We start from the raw sequence: 18,810 nt of genomic DNA, 5'->3' as shown, positions 1-18,810 counted from the left end.
GCTGAGAAAATACCTTTATTTTCAAGTCTTCTTCCAAGGTCCATATTTCGATCCTCCAATATGGTCTATTAGATAAAAGTTGGCAATTGGGTTTGTGCAAGTGAGACCTCCTGGTAGAATAAATAGTGCCTGGTATTGAGAAGGTAGCCAAACTCCACTCTCCTGATACTACTCTCTACCAGTATACCATAAGTATTTGAAGCTCAATGGGAACAGTCCCTACGGCTCAACCACTCTTGCTTATTGTTAAGTTTCTTGTTTAAATCTTTGGACACCACCTTGAAAACTTGTGGTAATATGGGCAATACCTTGATTATATTTTTGAAGGGCTGTGAAAGCAATGTCAGACAGGTGTTCATGTTTCCAAAGTTTACATTTTTAGATAAATCTGGTGGAATAAACACAGAGACAGTGGTGAATCTAGGAATTTTTTTCTGGGGAGTGCATTAAGGGTCTGATAGGTCTTCTCATATTTGAGATTAAAAATAAAATGCAAGAATTACTGTATAAAATATTCTCTTTATTTTGATATGAAAGTTATTAATATTAAATGAGATGATTGCCCGGTAATAGACAAAATTAAACGAACGTAATGATAGCGGCCTTAAAAATCTTGTCTACATTTAAGTGTCTGGGGGGAGGGGGGGTTTAGGTTTTTTTAAGTTTTAGGACAATCGTCGCACCACTTCTGCTTCTCGAGAAATTTTAGTTTCCCTTACTCCTTTTTTTTCCTTGGTTACTCACCAAAAATATTCTGTTTACAGGTGAAAATAAATGCACTCAGAGGGAGATGTTGATTGCAAATTGATCATTTTATTTATATTTATGTCGGCTTTAATAATTATTTCGTGTGCATTTACTGCCTACTTGCCCCAGTTTGCACTGTTGGTCTGTACTGTCCGTATTATGACAGTTCCACGTTAGGTAATTGCGATGGACTAGTGGAGAAAACGTGCGACTGTGATGGTGGTTATATTCATAGAAATTATACGTCTAATCCTACCAAATTCCTCGAGCAATACACGTGTTACGTGTCCAATAATGTTCAGAGAGCGCAATATTATAGTTATGCATATTACTGAGAATATAGTTACGGGTAATTTCGAATGGCTCTATCTCAGAAATGATAAATCTTAGAGAAAAAAATATGGTGACAATTTTGTGGAAAATTAACTGCTCTACAATTTTGAACTGAGCAATTTTTATCGTAAAACCAACTGTTTGGCCGAAAAATCAAAAAAACCCATTTTTGTGACCTTTGACCTTGAATAAAAATTTTTGCACACACGTGATCGATGGGGACTTTTCAGGATTTTATTAAAGTGGTATTCCTAACGTTCCTGGAAATTTTCAGCTTGTTGGCAATTTATGCAAGGGTACCCCCTTTTTTTGGGCTAATTTGACCGGGCTACAAACGAGAAACGGATCGGACAGTCTCTGAAAATTCTCTGCCGCTGCCAAGATTTGAACCCGGGCCCACCGGATGGGAAGCCAACACTCTAGCAACCACACCAACCCGATCCCCACTCAGATATCTCAGGTGCGAAATATTGTAGGCCATATCCTGCAGAATACGATAGGCGTGAAACACTTGATGTATGTTATCTCACAGGATGTAGAATTCTGCTGAGTATACATCATGCGAGTTCAACTACCGATACAGGGATATTTAAGCGATAATGCCATTCGGTCTTCTGCCGGCCGCCGGCTGGCCGCCCTCAGCGGAGTGGTGCACCGCTCAACTCAAAACCTTCTAGATGTCGGATAGGCGAGTATAGGCAAGATTTTTTTCTCCATCTTGTTTTATATACTCTTCTCAAGCATTCTGCGTAGGAATCTTCGAGGAGCACGGAGGAGCACAAAACTATATCAACACATTTTACTAAAAATAGGCCAAAAATAGCTAACATTATAAATAATTAAATATGGTTATAAGAAATTCTGAAACAAACTTAGCATATTATTGTGCAAATATATGCAAAATTACCCATTAAAATTGACAGATGAATCCCATGAAATTAAAATAGTCATTTATTAAGCTAAATTTCCCTTTGCCAAGGGGACCACGGCTTAACGTCCCATCCGACGGAAGGAGTGTTGTGCTTGAAAATCGACTATTTCTACGCGTCGGACGTTTTAGGCTGAACATGCCCATGGTTAACGGGTTACAAAGGTCAACATAATAATCACACGGACCTGGTATGATATGGTATTTGGAGGAGGCAACCGACAACTGAGGTCATTAGCGCCATGAGGGAAGGGTAGGTAAGGAAGGGTGGGGAGAAACCTAGCGTCGGCATTAGCACCCTCTTAACGAGAGGCGCCAAGGGGACCACGGCTTAACGTCCCATCCGACGGAAGGAGTGTTGTGCTTGAAATTTCCTCCACACAACACTCAAGCACGGATCGGACAGTCTCTGAAAATTCTCTGCCGCTGCCGAGATTTGAACCCGGGCCCACCGGGTGGGAAGCCAACACTCTAGCAACCACACCAACCCGATCCCCACTCAGATCTCTCAGGTACGAAATATTGTAGGCCATATCCTGCAGAATCCGAATACATAATTAAAAACTTCCTCGTAAAAATTCGAAAAAATGATTTTGGCCAGCTTTTTTTTGATTTGGGACCACTGTGCGCCGCTACGATGCAGGCTGCTAGCAGGTAGTAGAGTACCTTGCTAGGAGGTAGCGAGCATTAATAAGGATTATTATTGACCTATCAAATGAAGGAAACTTGCCGACCAGAGGCTATTTTAATAAGTGATTATTATTAAGAGATGTTTCCCTGAGCTCTGTGCCGCATTCATGCATCGGTAATCTCAGACGATGTAAAATTCCTGACCACTTGTACAGCATCTACGTCCCTGTGACGTCACGTGGAGTGGCATCGCATGTGCGCCAATCTCGCCTTTTTCAAATGATATTAAAATTGACCATCAACATTCGTCTAAACTGAGATTTCTAAAGCCAAATAATTTGTATATTATGAATACACTAATGGTGGGTAACGAATCGCAATCAATGCCTTTCGTTTTCTTTGATAGAGGAAACTACCCTATTATGTTAACACCGACGCTGGGTTTTTATGCGCCCTTCACTGCTGGGTTACGGTTCCCTTCTTTTTCTAATACCTAACCTTTAAAATGCTCTGGTTATTCAGAGAAATTATGCGTCAAATCCTACCCAGTACCTAACTTTTATGACTTAACATCGGTAAAAAAAACTATATACAGCTGTTGCAGCGAATTTGAAATATTTAAAGAAATACAAAACGAGCGAACGACTTGAAAAAAAATCATATCTAATTTTTTCTTCGTATCGGACTCGTTTTCACCATCTCAGTAGCACGTTCACTCCCCTAGTCCACCGCGAATCCTTATAATTATAATACGGACAATACAAGCAAACAGTGCAAACCGGGACAAGTACGCAGTAAATGCACACGAAATAATCATTAAAGCCGACATAAATCGAAACATAATGATCAATTTGCAAGTAACATCTCCCTCTTTGTGAATTTATCTTCATGGGCAAACGAAATATTGAAGACAATGTTGGGCGAACGAAATATTTTCGGCGAGTGACCAAGGGAAAACAAAAAGAATAAGGAAAACTAAAATTTCTCGAGAACCAGAAGTGGCGCCACAAACTTTCTCCTAAAACTTTTGAAAGTGACTGTACATAAACAACGCCGACGGATAAAGTGTTTTTCATCAGCAGCGTTAATCATTTATTAACGTCAATGTTGATGACCACATGCAAAAACAAAACACAACCGAGCTTCACTTTGAATCCTCTCATAAATGATGGTTTTGTCTGTTTTTTTTAATTCCGATTTTATGAGATTTAACTCTATACGAGCGTGATCCGCCCGCTCTTTTCAATGCAGGTCCACAGAGTGATAGGCACGTTTCTAATTTTAAAATGTAGAAAAAAAGGCAGGGTCTTATGTACAAATTTAATTGAAATGTTCATGTACAAATTGAGGTCAGAGTACCTCTTTAAACACAACATTGGAAGTAATTACACTATCCTCTGTTAAACGCACATGATGACTCATACTTACGTATCAACAGGAGACTTGAATGTGGAATCAGCTGCATTTCGATAAAAGTTATTTAAAGAATGCGAGATATTGTTGCAAATGAACAAATGTATCAGTTTGTGCGCCGTTAACGTCAGGAATATTTATAGTTTTTTTTATTATTTAAAAACCAATTTTAGGAAACAATAGCAATATTTAGGAAGTAAGATATGCCGTCGCATTTTCTCTGATAAATTCTGTGCATTTTGGTACCTCATTTGTAGAGTTTGGTTGCGTACAAGTTGAGAAAAAGGTATCTTTACAGTAGAAATAATATAGAAGATTGGCGGGAGGCTCATGCTTGGTGGGTGGCCATGGGCTGGTGGGTGGCCATGGGCTGGTGGGTGGCCTTGGGCCTCCCCCCCTTTGATCAACAGGGGGCCCAGGCCCCCCTACGAAGGCGTATGAAAGAGGAATCATACAATGCATCGATGAACTCACAAGTTATTTCATGTGCTAAACCCACGCAGTGGCTGTTATCTAATTGGTGCGCGAAGAGTAAAGACAGGTCTTTGGTTGAGATAAGCTCTGTCCTTCCTCCGCTTACTACGTTAGCGAATCTTTGTTATCGGGTTAAGGGTGCCTTTTTTTGCTTTATAGCTCGGCGTGGTGTTGAGCAGGCGGCAATACGATGCAAAGTTGGAAATGCTATTATTACCTACTGGAAGCTTAGCCCTCATAAGCAGGGTCGGTCTTGTCAGGTAGGTTAGTCGGCAATCGCCGAGGGCCCCGAGCTTATGGGGGGTCCTCAACGCTCGTGTCTATCGTGAAGGTTTTGTGAAAGGTGTACTAAAAAAAAAGACTCAGATTAATCGAATCAAAGTTTTTTTTTTGCGATTATTAAATTCTACGTTTTTATTAATTAGTTTACAATGCATGAATACTCAGTGTAAAATGGTTACATAAAAAATTAATAAAATAACAGTGTCAGAATATAAAAAGAGAGTCAAACGATTTTTTGAAAGGGGTATTCGAAAAGGTAATTGTAGGGGCTTTTTAAATTTCTTTGCGCAGTTTCAAGGAACAAATTAACCAATTAATAGACTATAGAAACATAATACATTATTATATTTCGTAAGATGTGAAATTTTAACTTTTCATATTATTTTCTGACGAAATTGCTATTTTTATTTAAATTTTATCTGGTTTTTGGGAGCCAGAATAACGTCAAAATCTATCTCCGGGCATGAAGAAAACAAGTTTATATAAACAAAGTACATAATGATATACCTTCTTCTCTATTTAAAACCTAATTACACTGCTTCCAACGTCGTCAGAATCGACCGATAAAATAAGAAAAATAGAGTGGTTTTCGCGCCATAACTTCTGTTCAAATACTGCTATTTTCAAACGGCGCACACGGGTCGACTGAGCTTGCTGAAGGCCATGCACACAATTGGAAGACTCGAAAGTGGATATAAGTCACGTACGTCCGACCGGCAGAGCACGTCAATTGACGTGCTCCGTATTTCGGCTTGGACGAGACCACGTCAATTGACGTGATCCGCGCTGAATGTGTTAACACACCTACCTGATGGCGTGAAAGTGCGAAATTTTCGCACGGGTCACGTCCCAGCTATAAAAGGGCGAACCGTCTCCCCCGAATTCTTACACACTATCTACAGAAACCAAGGAGGTCGTATCCAGGAAGCTGTCAGTGTCTCCGGAGACGAGGTGGGAAGAAAGGATGAAGATCCCGTGAAGAAATATTCGCACCGTTCGCACTACCCGGGAGGCGGTCTCTAATTTCCGATTGACGCGCTACCATGAGATACCCCTGCGAAGTACGTGACTTGTGAAATGCTGATGCCATCTATTGGCCTGTACAAGTAATAGGAGCGCCAAGCTACAGAAACCCGCCTCTTTGAATTAGTTTGATATAACCTGCTTATCTAAGAATTAAATCAATCAACTAACCGATAAAATCATGAATGTATTACACATCCCAGCTTACATCTGATCGGATACCAAAGTGTTCTTATGTGTGAGAAAACCCATGTGTAGACTTAGGGTTTATTACAATTATGAAAGAGGGCAATTCAGGATTATGAGAAATAAACATTTATCTGCTTTATGGCATAAGGAAAAGTTATTAGGCACTTAGGGTAAAGAGAGCCTGTAATCTAATCTAATATATAAAATTCTCGTGTCACGGTTTTTTGTTTCCAAACTCCTCCGAAACGGCTGGACCGATTCCTATGAAATTTGGCGTGTATGTTCAGTAGGACTGAGAATATTTTGTGAACTATTTTTCATTCTTCTCCAGGGCCCACGAGGCCCTGAGTATTTTCTATAAGAAATACATGCAAAGCTCGTTTTTAATGACTGCAGACCTTTTTTCTTTTGCATTTTTAAATTAGTGATAATGATCACATGAAGTTGAGACACAAACCATTGGAAAGAAAAAGAAATGCACATTCTTATTCTTGCAATCGAATTTCGTTTTCCAAGTGATTTACGGTGAATTTAGAAAAAACACGCAAAAATAGCTGAAAGGGCATAGCCGGATAAGAAGGTGAAAAGTCCCCCCTCCGGTATTTTTCCCGTACTATGCGATTTGGGATCAAATAGGACAAACCTCCCCACATTTCCAGCCCGCTAGAGGCCCACCAGGGCCGGCTAGATCGAAAATACGATTTTAACTCTTTTTTAAATATCTCGGTCAAGAAAGCATATTTTTTAATGCGGTTTGCGGCATTTGAAACCTTATTTAATGGAGCAGATTTCCGATTGTTTTCAAGAACTTTGAGTGGGACAAGAAGATATGGCGTCGATTTGAAAATTTCTAATGCATGTTTTCATAAAATATGCTTTAGAGGGCCAAAAAAAACGTTTTCTGGAGGTGTTTTTTTAATACCTTTCGGCTGGCGTATTGAAAATATAACTTTTAGGTGGTGGAACATCGCGAAAAATGCGATTGAAAATATGCGATTTTGGCCATTTGGCTCTATGCTCTGGCCCTCCATAACACCCCTTTTTTATTTTAGTATTCTACCGATTAAGGTGCCCACCACAGGAAAAGAATTGTATGGATACTGGTGCCGAAAATGGCTTCAGGGTCTCCGAAAACTGCCGGAGTGTAAGGATATAGATTAAGAAAATGAGCCCGATATGAGTTTCTTCAACTTCTTCATCCTCGTAGTCTGTCGTGGGCATGTAGACCTGAACCACTACGGTATCTACCGGCTTAGTCTCTATCTTCACCATAACTATCCTTTCATTGTACTGTAGGAAGCTTTTCACACGCATTCCGGCGCTCTTTCTGAGCATTATCCCAACCTCAGCATTACCGTTCAGGGATCCTGTGTGTATAATCCTATAGCTTCCACTCCAAAAGTCTCCCTCCTCAGGCCATTTCATTTCGCTGGTTCCTAGCACGTCGATATTCAATCTTTCCATTTCCACTTTAAGGTTTTCTAGCTTACCGCAAGTCCTGAGTGATCTCACGTTCCATGTACCTATCCTCATAACTTTATCACAATTGACCGATGTACCCTCTCGGGCAGTCCCCGCCCGGAGATCGGAATGGGGGACTAGTTTACCTCCGGAATTTTTTTACTGAGAGAATTCCATCATGTCAGACAATTTAAAGTTGGAGTAGCTGCGCCTCCTCGGGATAATAATGTGGTGGTTTCCCCTTGCCTTCCACATCGCAGTACTACAGCCGTTAAAGTAAATGTTACCACGCCTGAAGTGCAATGAGTGTCGCTGTACTGACCATCGTGATCTCCACCTCCACTCATATGAAGAAGAGCTGCTGCCCTCTCCTCCGGGTGATGTGAGGCATGTTGGCGGCCTCTCATCGCCAAGTCACGGTATCTTCACAGGTTTAGTGTATCATTTAGATGGCCTATCTCACCCAGGGATAGACCCATACCACCTCGGATAACCGCCGCTTTTTGTCCACGACTGCTTATTCGACAAGTTAACTTGCTTATAACGCAGCTAACCTCTATATCTAGAGGTTGACCCACCATCCGCAACCCGGTGGACGCACTCGGTGGCTTAAAGCTCAGCCGCGAGTGTTACTAGATATGTTTATTTATTTTTGGACATAACATTGGGTCAGTACAATTAAAACATGCCCAGCAGAATAAAAAATGCCTGTTGTGCAATATGATAAGTGTAATCATCACTCCGGATTAGCCGTTCTTGCTTTATCATGAGCTACCTTTTTAATTCTTATGTTCTCATAATATATATTACCGTCCCAGTTCCGGGTCCGAGGTGGGTATGCAGTCGATATTCCGTCACAACCTTGGCTGCTGAAAAGAGACCGCATTCGAACTTCACTCGCCTCGTTCTTAATTTTATTATATTCTCAAACCACCGAATACAGCTCATATTGGCCATTTTACATCGGGGTATTCAACAAATTGAACAAGTAAACGTACGCGAAAAACTATACTCAGGACAAGGGAAACCTACCCAGGCGGGACTCGAACCCGCGAATCTTGTTTGGCAGGCGAGGACGTTACCCCGCAGCCACCGAGGCTGGCATTGAGAGTGATTATACTGTGAGAAAAGAAACCAATGTTGCTCGGATATTTTTTTCCCTGTATTACATATTACTCACGTCGTTATTTACAATAATTCATAAGATACATATTTGTTAGCCGAAGGATATCCTCCCGGAGAGGCGAATCAAAAGGCTTTGGATGTTTTCCCAAAACGCGTTAACCATATCTTTTTCATCTAATTATAAACTGTGGCGAAGAAGAACTACCTCGATTCGCCAAAGATCCCATGAAGCTCCTCTATTGGTTCTGGTTCTTTCTTCTTGGATAGATAGATCCTCGTCGTTTCTGGAGCCATGCAGTGTAATAATATACAAAAAATAACCGTGGATAAGGAAAGAGATTTGATACGATAGTTTTTTGACGCGATTTCAGCTTTCCGCATATTCCCGTAAACATAAAAAAACTCTTAAGTGCAACGGAGAGATTACATATAAATGGTGAAATAGGTTTTAAAAACTTTTGAAAAAAAATCGTTATTCAAATTTCTTTGTCATGAATTGGGTGGCTACCATTTTCAAGAAGGAAAACACAAGCGTTAACGAGTGATTATGAATTTTTATCCTATAAAACATGGGAATTTATTTCTCTCGAAGAGTTATTTTTGATGTTTCACTTTAAAAGAGCCATGTCTTGGTTATTATCCGAAAATAAGCTGTCGATTCAATTTTCAGAATGATTTTCGGGAATTAATATTTTATTGTGAAATTAATGTGAAAACGTGTCTATCTTCAGGCATAATGGACATGAAACCATAAATGCAATGATGCAGTACAACTCTACTATCTACACTAGTTCTACTGTAGGTATATTAAAAAGCTAGAATATCATAACATCTTTTTAACTTTATGTGATAAATGAGGCTTTAAGTAACAATGTAAGTTATTAAACGTGTTCAATTCTTTTCACTTACAATTCCGAACCAATTCATTCCAATCACCTTTCAAATACATCATTTTGCATGTATTAGTTAAAGAATTTATTTAAAATCAACTCCTTCAAAGCTAGGCCTGTATTCAATTTTTCAACATTATTTCACATTAAATTTTAATGGCAGAGAGCAGACCTTGATGTGTTAGTTGGTTTTATCGTTAGTAAAGTAATTTTTTTCATTGCGACAGGTGATTATGGTGAATGCTTCATTGTCCTGAAGAAGTGGTACATCAAAATGTATCTCAAGATCTGAAGAGCTGTGCTGTTTTCATCAGTGGACTGTGGAATATTAAAGAGTGCTTTTTGCTGTGTAGTTTATAATTTTTTATCGTAATGTGTTGTGTATTTCAGTATTCCGGAGATTTCGGAAGGAGAGTAGGAACTAATCTACCTTAAAATTTGATTCTTAGTTCGTCAACACGAGTACCTACCGGGAAACTAGATAGTACAGCATGGTACTCGTGCAATCACCATTGTCAACTTTGCTAGGAGCATAATGCATTTGTCCATATTTTTTACCTATTGCAAGACCTCTGGGGTAGTATATTGGAAAGCTAGATTATCATGGCAAGGTTGTAGTATTGACATTGATTTAGATTATATCGAGGCCACTACTTACTAGCTATACTCCTGAAGCGGCAAATCGAAAGCCTTTGGATATTTTCCGAATACACATTACCCATATCTTTTTCATCTAATTCTAAACCCTGGCGACGAAGAACAATATCGAATCGCCGAAGATCCCATGAAGCTCCTCTATTGGTCCTGGTCTTTTCTCTGGTATAGATAAATATTTCGGGATCCATACAGTGAGATAAGACGCAAAAAATGACCCTGGTTAGGGAAAGATATTCAATACAACAGTGTCTAAACGCGATTTCAGCGTTCCGCATATTCCCGTAGATAGAAAAACCCTTTATCGCAACGTAGAGATTAGATATAAATGGCAAAATGGATTAAAAACATTTTGAAAAAAATCTAGATGGGCATTAAAAATGTCTGTGCAATAGATTAGGTGGCTACCATTTTCAAGAAGAAAAAGACAAGCGTTATCATGTGATCATGAATATTGATCTCTATTTAATTTATTTCCATGTTTCTATAGGAGAAAATAGGATATAAGGAAATGGAGAAATTATTTTTTCCGTTTTTTATATTTTTCTCAATTAGTTATTTTTCATGTTTTGCTCGAAAACAGTCACATCCCGGTTATTATCTGATAAAAGTCGTCGTTACAATTTCCTCAATTTTCCTTAGTCTCCCCGCACTCACATGGAATTTCATAGACAGCTGAAGTCTTCAAGCCCAGGGAATTCTTCACTTTCACCAATTGCTCTCTAAGTTTTGGAGGTGGTAAACGCATAGTATTTACGTTGTATCGTTGTATTTTTCCCGATATGGTGGACACATAGGTAAAGAAGGCTTTGGCGAGTGGTTTTTCTTGCAGCTCCCGTATTCACCTTCTGGTCACGCCAGTGGCGCAGCGGGTTTTGCGGGGAAAACTCCCCCAAGAACTTCGAAAAATTTTAAGTTTAATGTATTTAACTTATTTGGATTAATATCACTTATAGAATAGTGTGGGACTTAATAAAATTTCCCTCAGAAGGTCGTAAAACTCACCATTATGAACCATTTATCTTAAAAAATTATCTGGTGGAGGGCCCCAGCACCTCCCGCCAACCCTGTCGGGTATTCCATACCTCCATGCCCCCCAGTATTAGTTACGCCTGAATTCCCCTGGCCTAAAATCCTAGCTGCGCCCCTGGGTCACGCTGAAGGTCCTTTTCAGGGCCATTGCAATTTGATTTTTGCTGTAGCCATTTTGCAGGAAAGTCTTCTTGAGATGTTTTATCTCGTTTGGGATGCTCTCTTTATAGGCTATCCTCTTCGCTCTGTGAAAACGAGATTAAAGTACGGCTTCCTTTTGTGATGGAAGATGTTAATTAGTTACATCTCTCATTGCTGAGATACAGGTCTGTGGGAGTCGGTTTCCTATTTACGCTAAGTCCCAGGCTGCCATCTTCTCTTCCTTTCTAACATATTGAGGAACGGGAGCAGGCCATTTTCCTATATTTCAATCGTAAATCTAATACTTGGATGCTGGTGTGAAGAACAAGTCCAAGGCGTCCTTTCCGCGAGGCCAAATCAAAAATATATCGTCAACGTATCCAAAGAAGAATTTAGGCTGCAGTGGAGAAACCATGTGTTCTTAATGCGGGTGTGTTGGTGGAAATAATAAACCAATAAATTCTCCATATCAAGGTACGATGGAAATTACTGTATGAGATGTGTATAGGAGGAACTGGGTGCGTGGAAGGAAAATGGTGTAATGAGGGACAATGCTATTTTGAAGACTGACTGATGGAAGGATTGAAGATTAATAGAGAAGTAGATACAAGTGGCAATAGCTTAGATCGAGAAAAGTAGGAAGCGAGATGATAAATGAAGTAATAGAGTCCCAAGGGCGTGGCATCTTTAACTTACCTTCAAAGTAAGCAAATATATTGCTGAAAAGAATCTGAATGCAATACAAAATACCTATGCATTAATACTGCGGGAAGCCAAAAGTCCGTGGTTCGATTCCCGTTCCAGAGGAAGTTTCGAAATATTACGATATGTGAAATATTAGAACCCCTCTTGCCAATCGTCATTATAAGGAAGAAGAGAATCTCATGGAAGTGGATGATAAGTTGAATCAAGCGAAATAATACCTTAATTAGGCTATCACGAAGAAAAATATATTGTAAAGACATTTATTGATGGATAACACATCGTCGATCGGAGTGCTGATTGAACGTCGCTGCTATACATTGTCTGCGATATTCTTCGGTAGTCAAATTTTTGAAAAGCATTAAAACTTTACGTTATTGCGCACATCCTCTAGTAGGTATATATCTAGCATAGTTTCATCCCACACGCATTGCCCTTAGGAAATTACGCACTTCACTTGTAGCAGTCAGCAGGATTAGTGGTACTTACCATAAATACACAGGGTGTAAAAGACTCTAGTTGTGTTTTCTTGATATCTCCTTAGTAACGAGATCAATTTACAAAATGGCATACCTATTTGATTACAACCAAAGCGATGTTATTAAAGAAATGTGCTCGTGTCCTTGTTTCTGCGGAATAAGAAAATTGAGGAGTGGTCCACCGCGGTTCGAATCAATCCTATCAACGTTCGAAAATCGTCTAATGACCCATTGTGACTTCACGAGCAGTGATTCAGATGTGCATATTCCTGATTCAGAGTTTTCTCGAGAAGAGAGGCGGAGAAGGAAGTTGAGAGAAATTAAAAAATATGTAATTACACGGTGGACTGTCATACAAAAGAACACTGTCATCGCGGCCGTAGCCTATTTGGCATTCCTACTTGTGGTGTTAACCTGGAATTTGCTGGCTGACCTGACTTTCATGAATCTTCATCCGCCCTTGATGGCACTTTCGGTAAGCTTAAATTTTGACATGGAGCCTAGGAACCTAATGGTACAAGTGATTCAAAAAATGTTGTTTTGAAGGGAAAGGTGGAATAGTGTCAATTAATCACTATAAATTGTGTCAAATCCACTAACTATGGTGAATTTATGAATGAAACTCCCCAGTGAAGTAATTAGTCATTATACCTTTATTTTATACGTCGTATTTTACTTTAAAAAGAAGTGATTTATTTATAGGCTAAAAGAATCTTTTTAAATACTGGCATATCACCATTTTATTTCTGTCACTTGTACCTCCTTGGTTCAAGGGTACTCAATAGTTCCCTGCTAAATTTGTTCGAATCCACAAAGAAAATGTCATACTGTTTTTATTTTTTAGGTCTGTTGTTTTCTTGGTGACTTGATATTGAGGATATCGCCTGAATTACATTACTCCGTCACGATGTCGTTTGAAGAAAGAGCCAAAAGATTGCGCTCTCTGAGGACTTACGGTTTGTTATGTTACGTGACTGGTTTCGTGGTAGTATTTATCGACAAAGAGATGAACAATGAATGCCATCTAATGTCTTGGCACGGGAATCTAGGTACCTTTTTTGTGTTTATTGTGCTGATGAGGGACAACCGGTTAATACCAAAGGGTCCTGTTAAGCGTTGGACAATGGCTAACAAAGTACAAGCCGGACTGCTATTGATTCTTATGGGCTTTCAGTCCGATTGGGCGTATCAGTATTTCAGTCGTTTTTTCATAATCTCTATGTCTGCCCTCTTGTTACCGCTGTTGATTGTTTTTAGCGCGATGATGTGGTATCGCTTAATGTACAGCTGATAGTCGATACTGAAATGTGATATCTTGATTCCATAGTTATTATTTAAAACCGTTTTAGTAACAAATTGTGGAGCAATTTGTGTTGACCCAACTGTTTCAAATCTTTTGTTTACACTAACTAAATTCTTTGAAGTATCTACCGAATAAATTTCGTGGTGCAAGTTTTCATTCATTCTTATATTTACAATCTTGATGAACTGTTGAGTATTTTTACTAAGGTGTTCTACCGGTTGAAATAAGTAGGTTTGCATGGAGCATTTGCAAATTACTCTGGCCGTCTACCCTCCCACCGACAGAGGAAAGAAAAAGCATAGGTGATTCCGCCGCGATGAGAGCCCGAAGACGCCTCCAGGGAATGGATATGGATGGAAAGAGTAGGATAAAGAAATCTCAGCGCCGTCATTAGGGCCGCGTGGGCCACTTTTAGCGAAACCATAATTTAATGTTTCTACAGAAAGGAAAGATTTTTCTGTGAAGAAGAGAAAACTTTTCCGTAGATATCTTGGCATGCAGTGCCCCCACCTCTCTTTCTTTCTGTAGCTTTATCTCATCACTATGACTTTTCCACCAAGCCTCCCTTGCCCTCTTGTTTACCCGTCATAATCGATTATTTATTTCCCTAAACATCCTTTTGCCTCGATCTGTGTCCAAGTTCTTCCCCTTCATTCTCTTCTCCATTATCTCTTAATTTCCTTCGTTATCCATGGTTTCTTTATCTTTCCACTGTCGACGTAGCGAATTGACGTCTCGGCCGTTTTCACTGTTTCTGTTGTGTACTAGCAGTAATCTTATCCCATCCTTCCTCTACAGACTATATGTATTTTCAATCTCCCGAATTCTGTTTCCCACTAGTTCCGGATGTCCTCTCTTCATAGTGCCCTTCGGCGCCTCTGTAGGCCTTCCTCTATACTTAGTGTGCATATCTCCGATCTACCGAATATTATTCTCCAGTAACTCTTGGAATTATCTTTCGATGCCCTTCGGAGATTCGAAAGTCTATGTCCTCGCCGTTCCGATTTTCCTCAGTCTTTTGAATCTTACGCTGCTTGTCATAAGTAGTAGGTTGTGTTCTAAATCCACATCCTCTGCCGGGAAGTCTGGAGAGTTTTTCGCGCTATTCTTAAACCTCCGACTTCAGTAGCCTCGAGAATGGGTGACGAGTCGGAACCCAAAACGTCGACGTTTTCAGATTTTCTTAACTGCGCGGAAACCCGAGAAAACTTTATTCATCTTAGTTACCGTACTTAATGATGTAATTATTGTATCTGGTTTATTTCCATATCTCCCATGTGTACCTCCGCTCCTAGTAATGATTAAACATTGTATTTATAATCATTCATGTCCGATAGGTCGAACCTAGACTTTTTCCAAGGGGATTAGATGCTAAAAATTCTCGGCTACATTTTCGATTCTGTCAAGGTTTTATGATTTAAATTTTTATTATTTTTCCTTGTTGTACACTTGCAATGTGATTAGTATTCATTTAAAATTTTGGTTACACACGTTTTTTTTACTCAAAGTGGGTTGAATTATTGTTGACATATCATTAATTTCGGAAACGTGATGTGCTGAATGCTGTGGCATTGTTGTTCTGGCAGACCAACAACCGGAATCTATATCTTCGACTACAGGTGGAGACTCCTCGGCTTCTCATAGTTTAGACTGAAAAATTGAAATGAAATCTGGAGTTATTAATCGAAAAATGGACATAGTGGGAGGAATATTGTATGTATTAAGGCGTTTCTGTTTCTGTTCCATTCGAATTTAAAGATGAGTTCTGTTATTGCCTGGTAAGTTACCAAGAGATGCTATTCGACAGGACTTAAAATGAAATTGGGAGGCATTATAAATTCATCCTCTAAATTTATAAGTATAACTAATGAGATTTTCGTGGTGTGAAATACTGGTGTCGCAAGGTGGGTTGAGATCGAAAAACGTAGACAAAAGTTTTCAACAACAACAAACAAAAGTTTCGCTTCGCAGTTTGGCTTTTGGCGAAATAAGCTCTTATAAAAAATTTTTTTTTAAAAACCAGCCTTTATATTTAGATTACAGGGGATGAGCAACGTTTATATATGACACAAAGCAAAAAAACTCAGTGACCCCGAAAAACCAAAAGTGACGTATAGGGGGGCTATAGGTTGACTGGGGGGTGGTTAAAGGGGGGTTGGAGAGAAAAAGTTATATTTTCATGTATTGTCATCGGAAATGAAGAAGTGAGCAAAATTTCAGCGTTTTTGCTTCACAGGAAGTGAGTCAAATTTGAGTTACAAGATTTGTACCAGACAAACAGACAGGTTGTTGAGTTGATATAAAGGCTGGAAAAAGAACACCTTCGACCTGAAGACGCTGACTGCAAATTCAGCGTCTTCAAAACTGTTGTCGCCAAAAGCCAAAGGACGCGGTGAGAACCCGAAGAGAATGCAGAGACCATCTGATCAACGCCGCGAAAATCTTCGTACCAACACTAGGATTCGATGCTGTATGTACATTCTGGCTCTCCATTGAAAAAATTATGACACCTCTTTCGTCGTCTCTCTTACCACTGCTAAATTTATAAACATAAATCTCCAACACAGAGCCTGAGAGAAACATAAATCATTTTAAATTTATTCTAAACATTTCAGATAACTGCCAATAATATTCAGTATTTCAGTAATTTTAAAATGTTTTATAGTTTTACTAAGAGATAGCATAAATTAAATCGAAATTGGAAACTATGAAAAGGTGGAAGGGCTCCGTAATAGCAAAGAAGTGACTTTATGACTTACATAGTTTATTTAACGTAGAACTACTGTTTTCGTTTGTCAAGCCATTTTCAAGTGCAATTAGATAATGAAGAGGACAGGTTTATATATGCTATGGGAAGCTGCAATGGGAGGGGTTAGGTTGGTTTAGCAGGGAGGAAAAACAAAGTATATGATGTAACTGGGGAAATGTTTGATCAATCGGGTTGTGGGGGTGGGGGTTTTGGGAGGGTGATGAGTAATGAGGGGGATGGGTTCGGAAATGGGACACCTACGCAACTTTCAGCCGGAAATCCTGCATTATGCCGAAAGCAAAGAGGACGGATGCCCCAGAAATTCGGGAGGTTACTTTACAAGAAAACCACCTTCTCAATGACATTACCTAATGGATAACAGAAAAAAATGCATTTTAGCTTCAAACAGTCCTCTTCGCTATATGTCATCAAACCATGTTTGCATACTTTAGGGATGCTTCGAGTGAATCGGTTAATTGGGGCCAAATTCTGGTACCGATTCCGAAGTGTATGTACCAAGCAACCGGAATTGAATTTTAAGGACTTAAATTTTGACGCCGATAGTACGTCAAATGTTCTCGGTTTTATTATTGCAATTATTACGTGATTAACTCCTCTGCAAACGAGTTAACGCTGTCGTTTTTTCCGCTAATTGTTCGAGAATTTGGCGATGGATAGAGAATAGGGAAAACATGGGTTTCTATATGTTTCAAAACCTATTACTATGGGTGATAAAATAAAATTGTTGAACAAGCCCATTCAGAGATACGGGTTTGAATCCCGGCTGATGAAAGTGTCTTTTTTCATGGTGCACTTTATCCTTGGTACATTACTTACAATAAAAAAACAATAACCGTAATAATTTTCCTCGCTAATTCATTCACTCGAACGGTTTCAACCTTTACTCGACATTATCAAGAGATGTATCTAGGAAGAATTCTAGTGTAGAGTATTCTCTAAGAAAGAGTTCTAGAAGGGATAGGTGACATTTCAAATTCAATATAATGTTGATTTGGGCTACGGAAAATTAGGGACAGCCGCTTACTCTGAGGAAAACCTTCCAGGAGAAATCCCGATATAGGAATAGCTTTCTTCAGTTAACTTAAAATCCATTTAAACTCGCCACCTATCAATATTATTTGCCTAATACGTGAAGATATGCAATTTTTAAACTCAATAAATCGATTTTGTACATTTTCGCTCCCCATTGAACTAGGCGTGATACCTCTTTCATCGTTTCTCTATAATTATAAACACACCCAGCCCCACAAAATTTTTAATCCACTTTTCAGATAATTTTCTATAGTTTTTGTGTGAATTCTGTAACTGTACAATATTTGGTAGTTTAACTATTAGATAATAGAACATAAATGCATAAAATAGCTCGAGACAGCTCTTCATAATGACGCGTAAACATTGAAACCAGTTGAGCCAATAAATTAGTGTATAACATAACTTACGGCTGTTTGTTTCTTATTAATGCAATTTTCCACTGAGTGACCTCGACCTATTCGAAAACCTATTGACATTACTTACATTCTGATGTATGGCGAGAATTCCGTCGTCTTCGTCGTGAAGGATTTGAATGTATGCCTTGCCATCTCCGCCGACGCTGATAGTCTTGCCAGTGCATGAGGATCCACTCTTGGCACCAGAGATTACATCACAGTAAGTGCCAGCGGGTAGGCAAGTCTAAAAAGATAGTGATATGGGAAATTATTTTATTGCTCTATGACAGCGACACTTAAAAGGTATGGTATTTGGAGGAGGCGACCGACAGCTGAAGTCGTTTATGCCATGAGGGCAGGGTAGGTAAGGAAGGGTGGAGAGAAACGGCATCGGCATAAGCCAGCTCTTAACGAAAAGGGCCGAGGGGACCAAGGCTTAGCTTGGCATCCGATGGACGGAGCATTGCTCTTGCGCTCCGCACAACAGTCAAGCAGGTATCGGGCAGCCTTTGCAAATTGTCGCCATCACCGGGATTTGAACCCGAGCCCGTGGGAAGCCACCACAATATCCACCACACCAACCCGATCCCCGATTCACTCCGAAATGCCACGGCCTTGCAGGAAACGAAGTCAAACTACGTTTACTCTGAGTAAAAATTTATATAAACAAGTTAAATACCTATAAAATGTTTTACGAAAAAGTTTCAAATCCGCGTAACATGTTAAATTTCATATTGTGTCATAGAACAACATCATCTGTATGTTACATGTATCATGTCACATGGATTTGTAAATTTTTCGTAAAAC

General features: G+C 39.4%; 2 protein-coding genes across 2 annotated transcripts in view; one reads left to right on the top strand and one right to left on the bottom strand.

Annotated features, from left to right (window-relative positions):
• Positions 1-12,566: 12,566 nt before the first annotated feature.
• LOC124159859 lies at positions 12,567-13,962 on the top strand. Its single transcript, XM_046535759.1, has 2 exons — positions 12,567-12,978; positions 13,348-13,962. The coding sequence occupies exons 1-2, from the start codon at positions 12,589-12,591 to the stop codon at positions 13,792-13,794; spliced, it is 837 nt and encodes a 278-aa protein (XP_046391715.1). The 5' UTR covers positions 12,567-12,588; the 3' UTR covers positions 13,795-13,962.
• A 1,252-nt stretch (positions 13,963-15,214) lies between these two features.
• LOC124159344 (alpha-amylase 4N-like) overlaps positions 15,215-18,810 on the bottom strand; it is a 36,624-nt gene continuing 33,028 nt past the window's right edge. The window contains exons 10-11 of the mRNA XM_046535100.1: positions 18,092-18,247; positions 15,215-15,456 (exon numbers count right to left, since the gene is read on the bottom strand). Of these exons, the coding sequence (XP_046391056.1) occupies positions 15,445-15,456; positions 18,092-18,247 (168 nt within the window). The 3' untranslated portion in view covers positions 15,215-15,444. The remainder of the gene's footprint in view (positions 15,457-18,091; positions 18,248-18,810) is intronic.

The sequence above is a fragment of the Ischnura elegans genome, chromosome 5 (assembly GCF_921293095.1).
Source record: "Ischnura elegans chromosome 5, ioIscEleg1.1, whole genome shotgun sequence".
In the NCBI taxonomy this organism is placed as follows: Eukaryota; Metazoa; Arthropoda; class Insecta; order Odonata; family Coenagrionidae; genus Ischnura; species Ischnura elegans.
The sequence above is the reverse complement of the archived record's forward strand: the minus strand, read 5'-3'. Positions and strand labels throughout refer to the sequence as shown.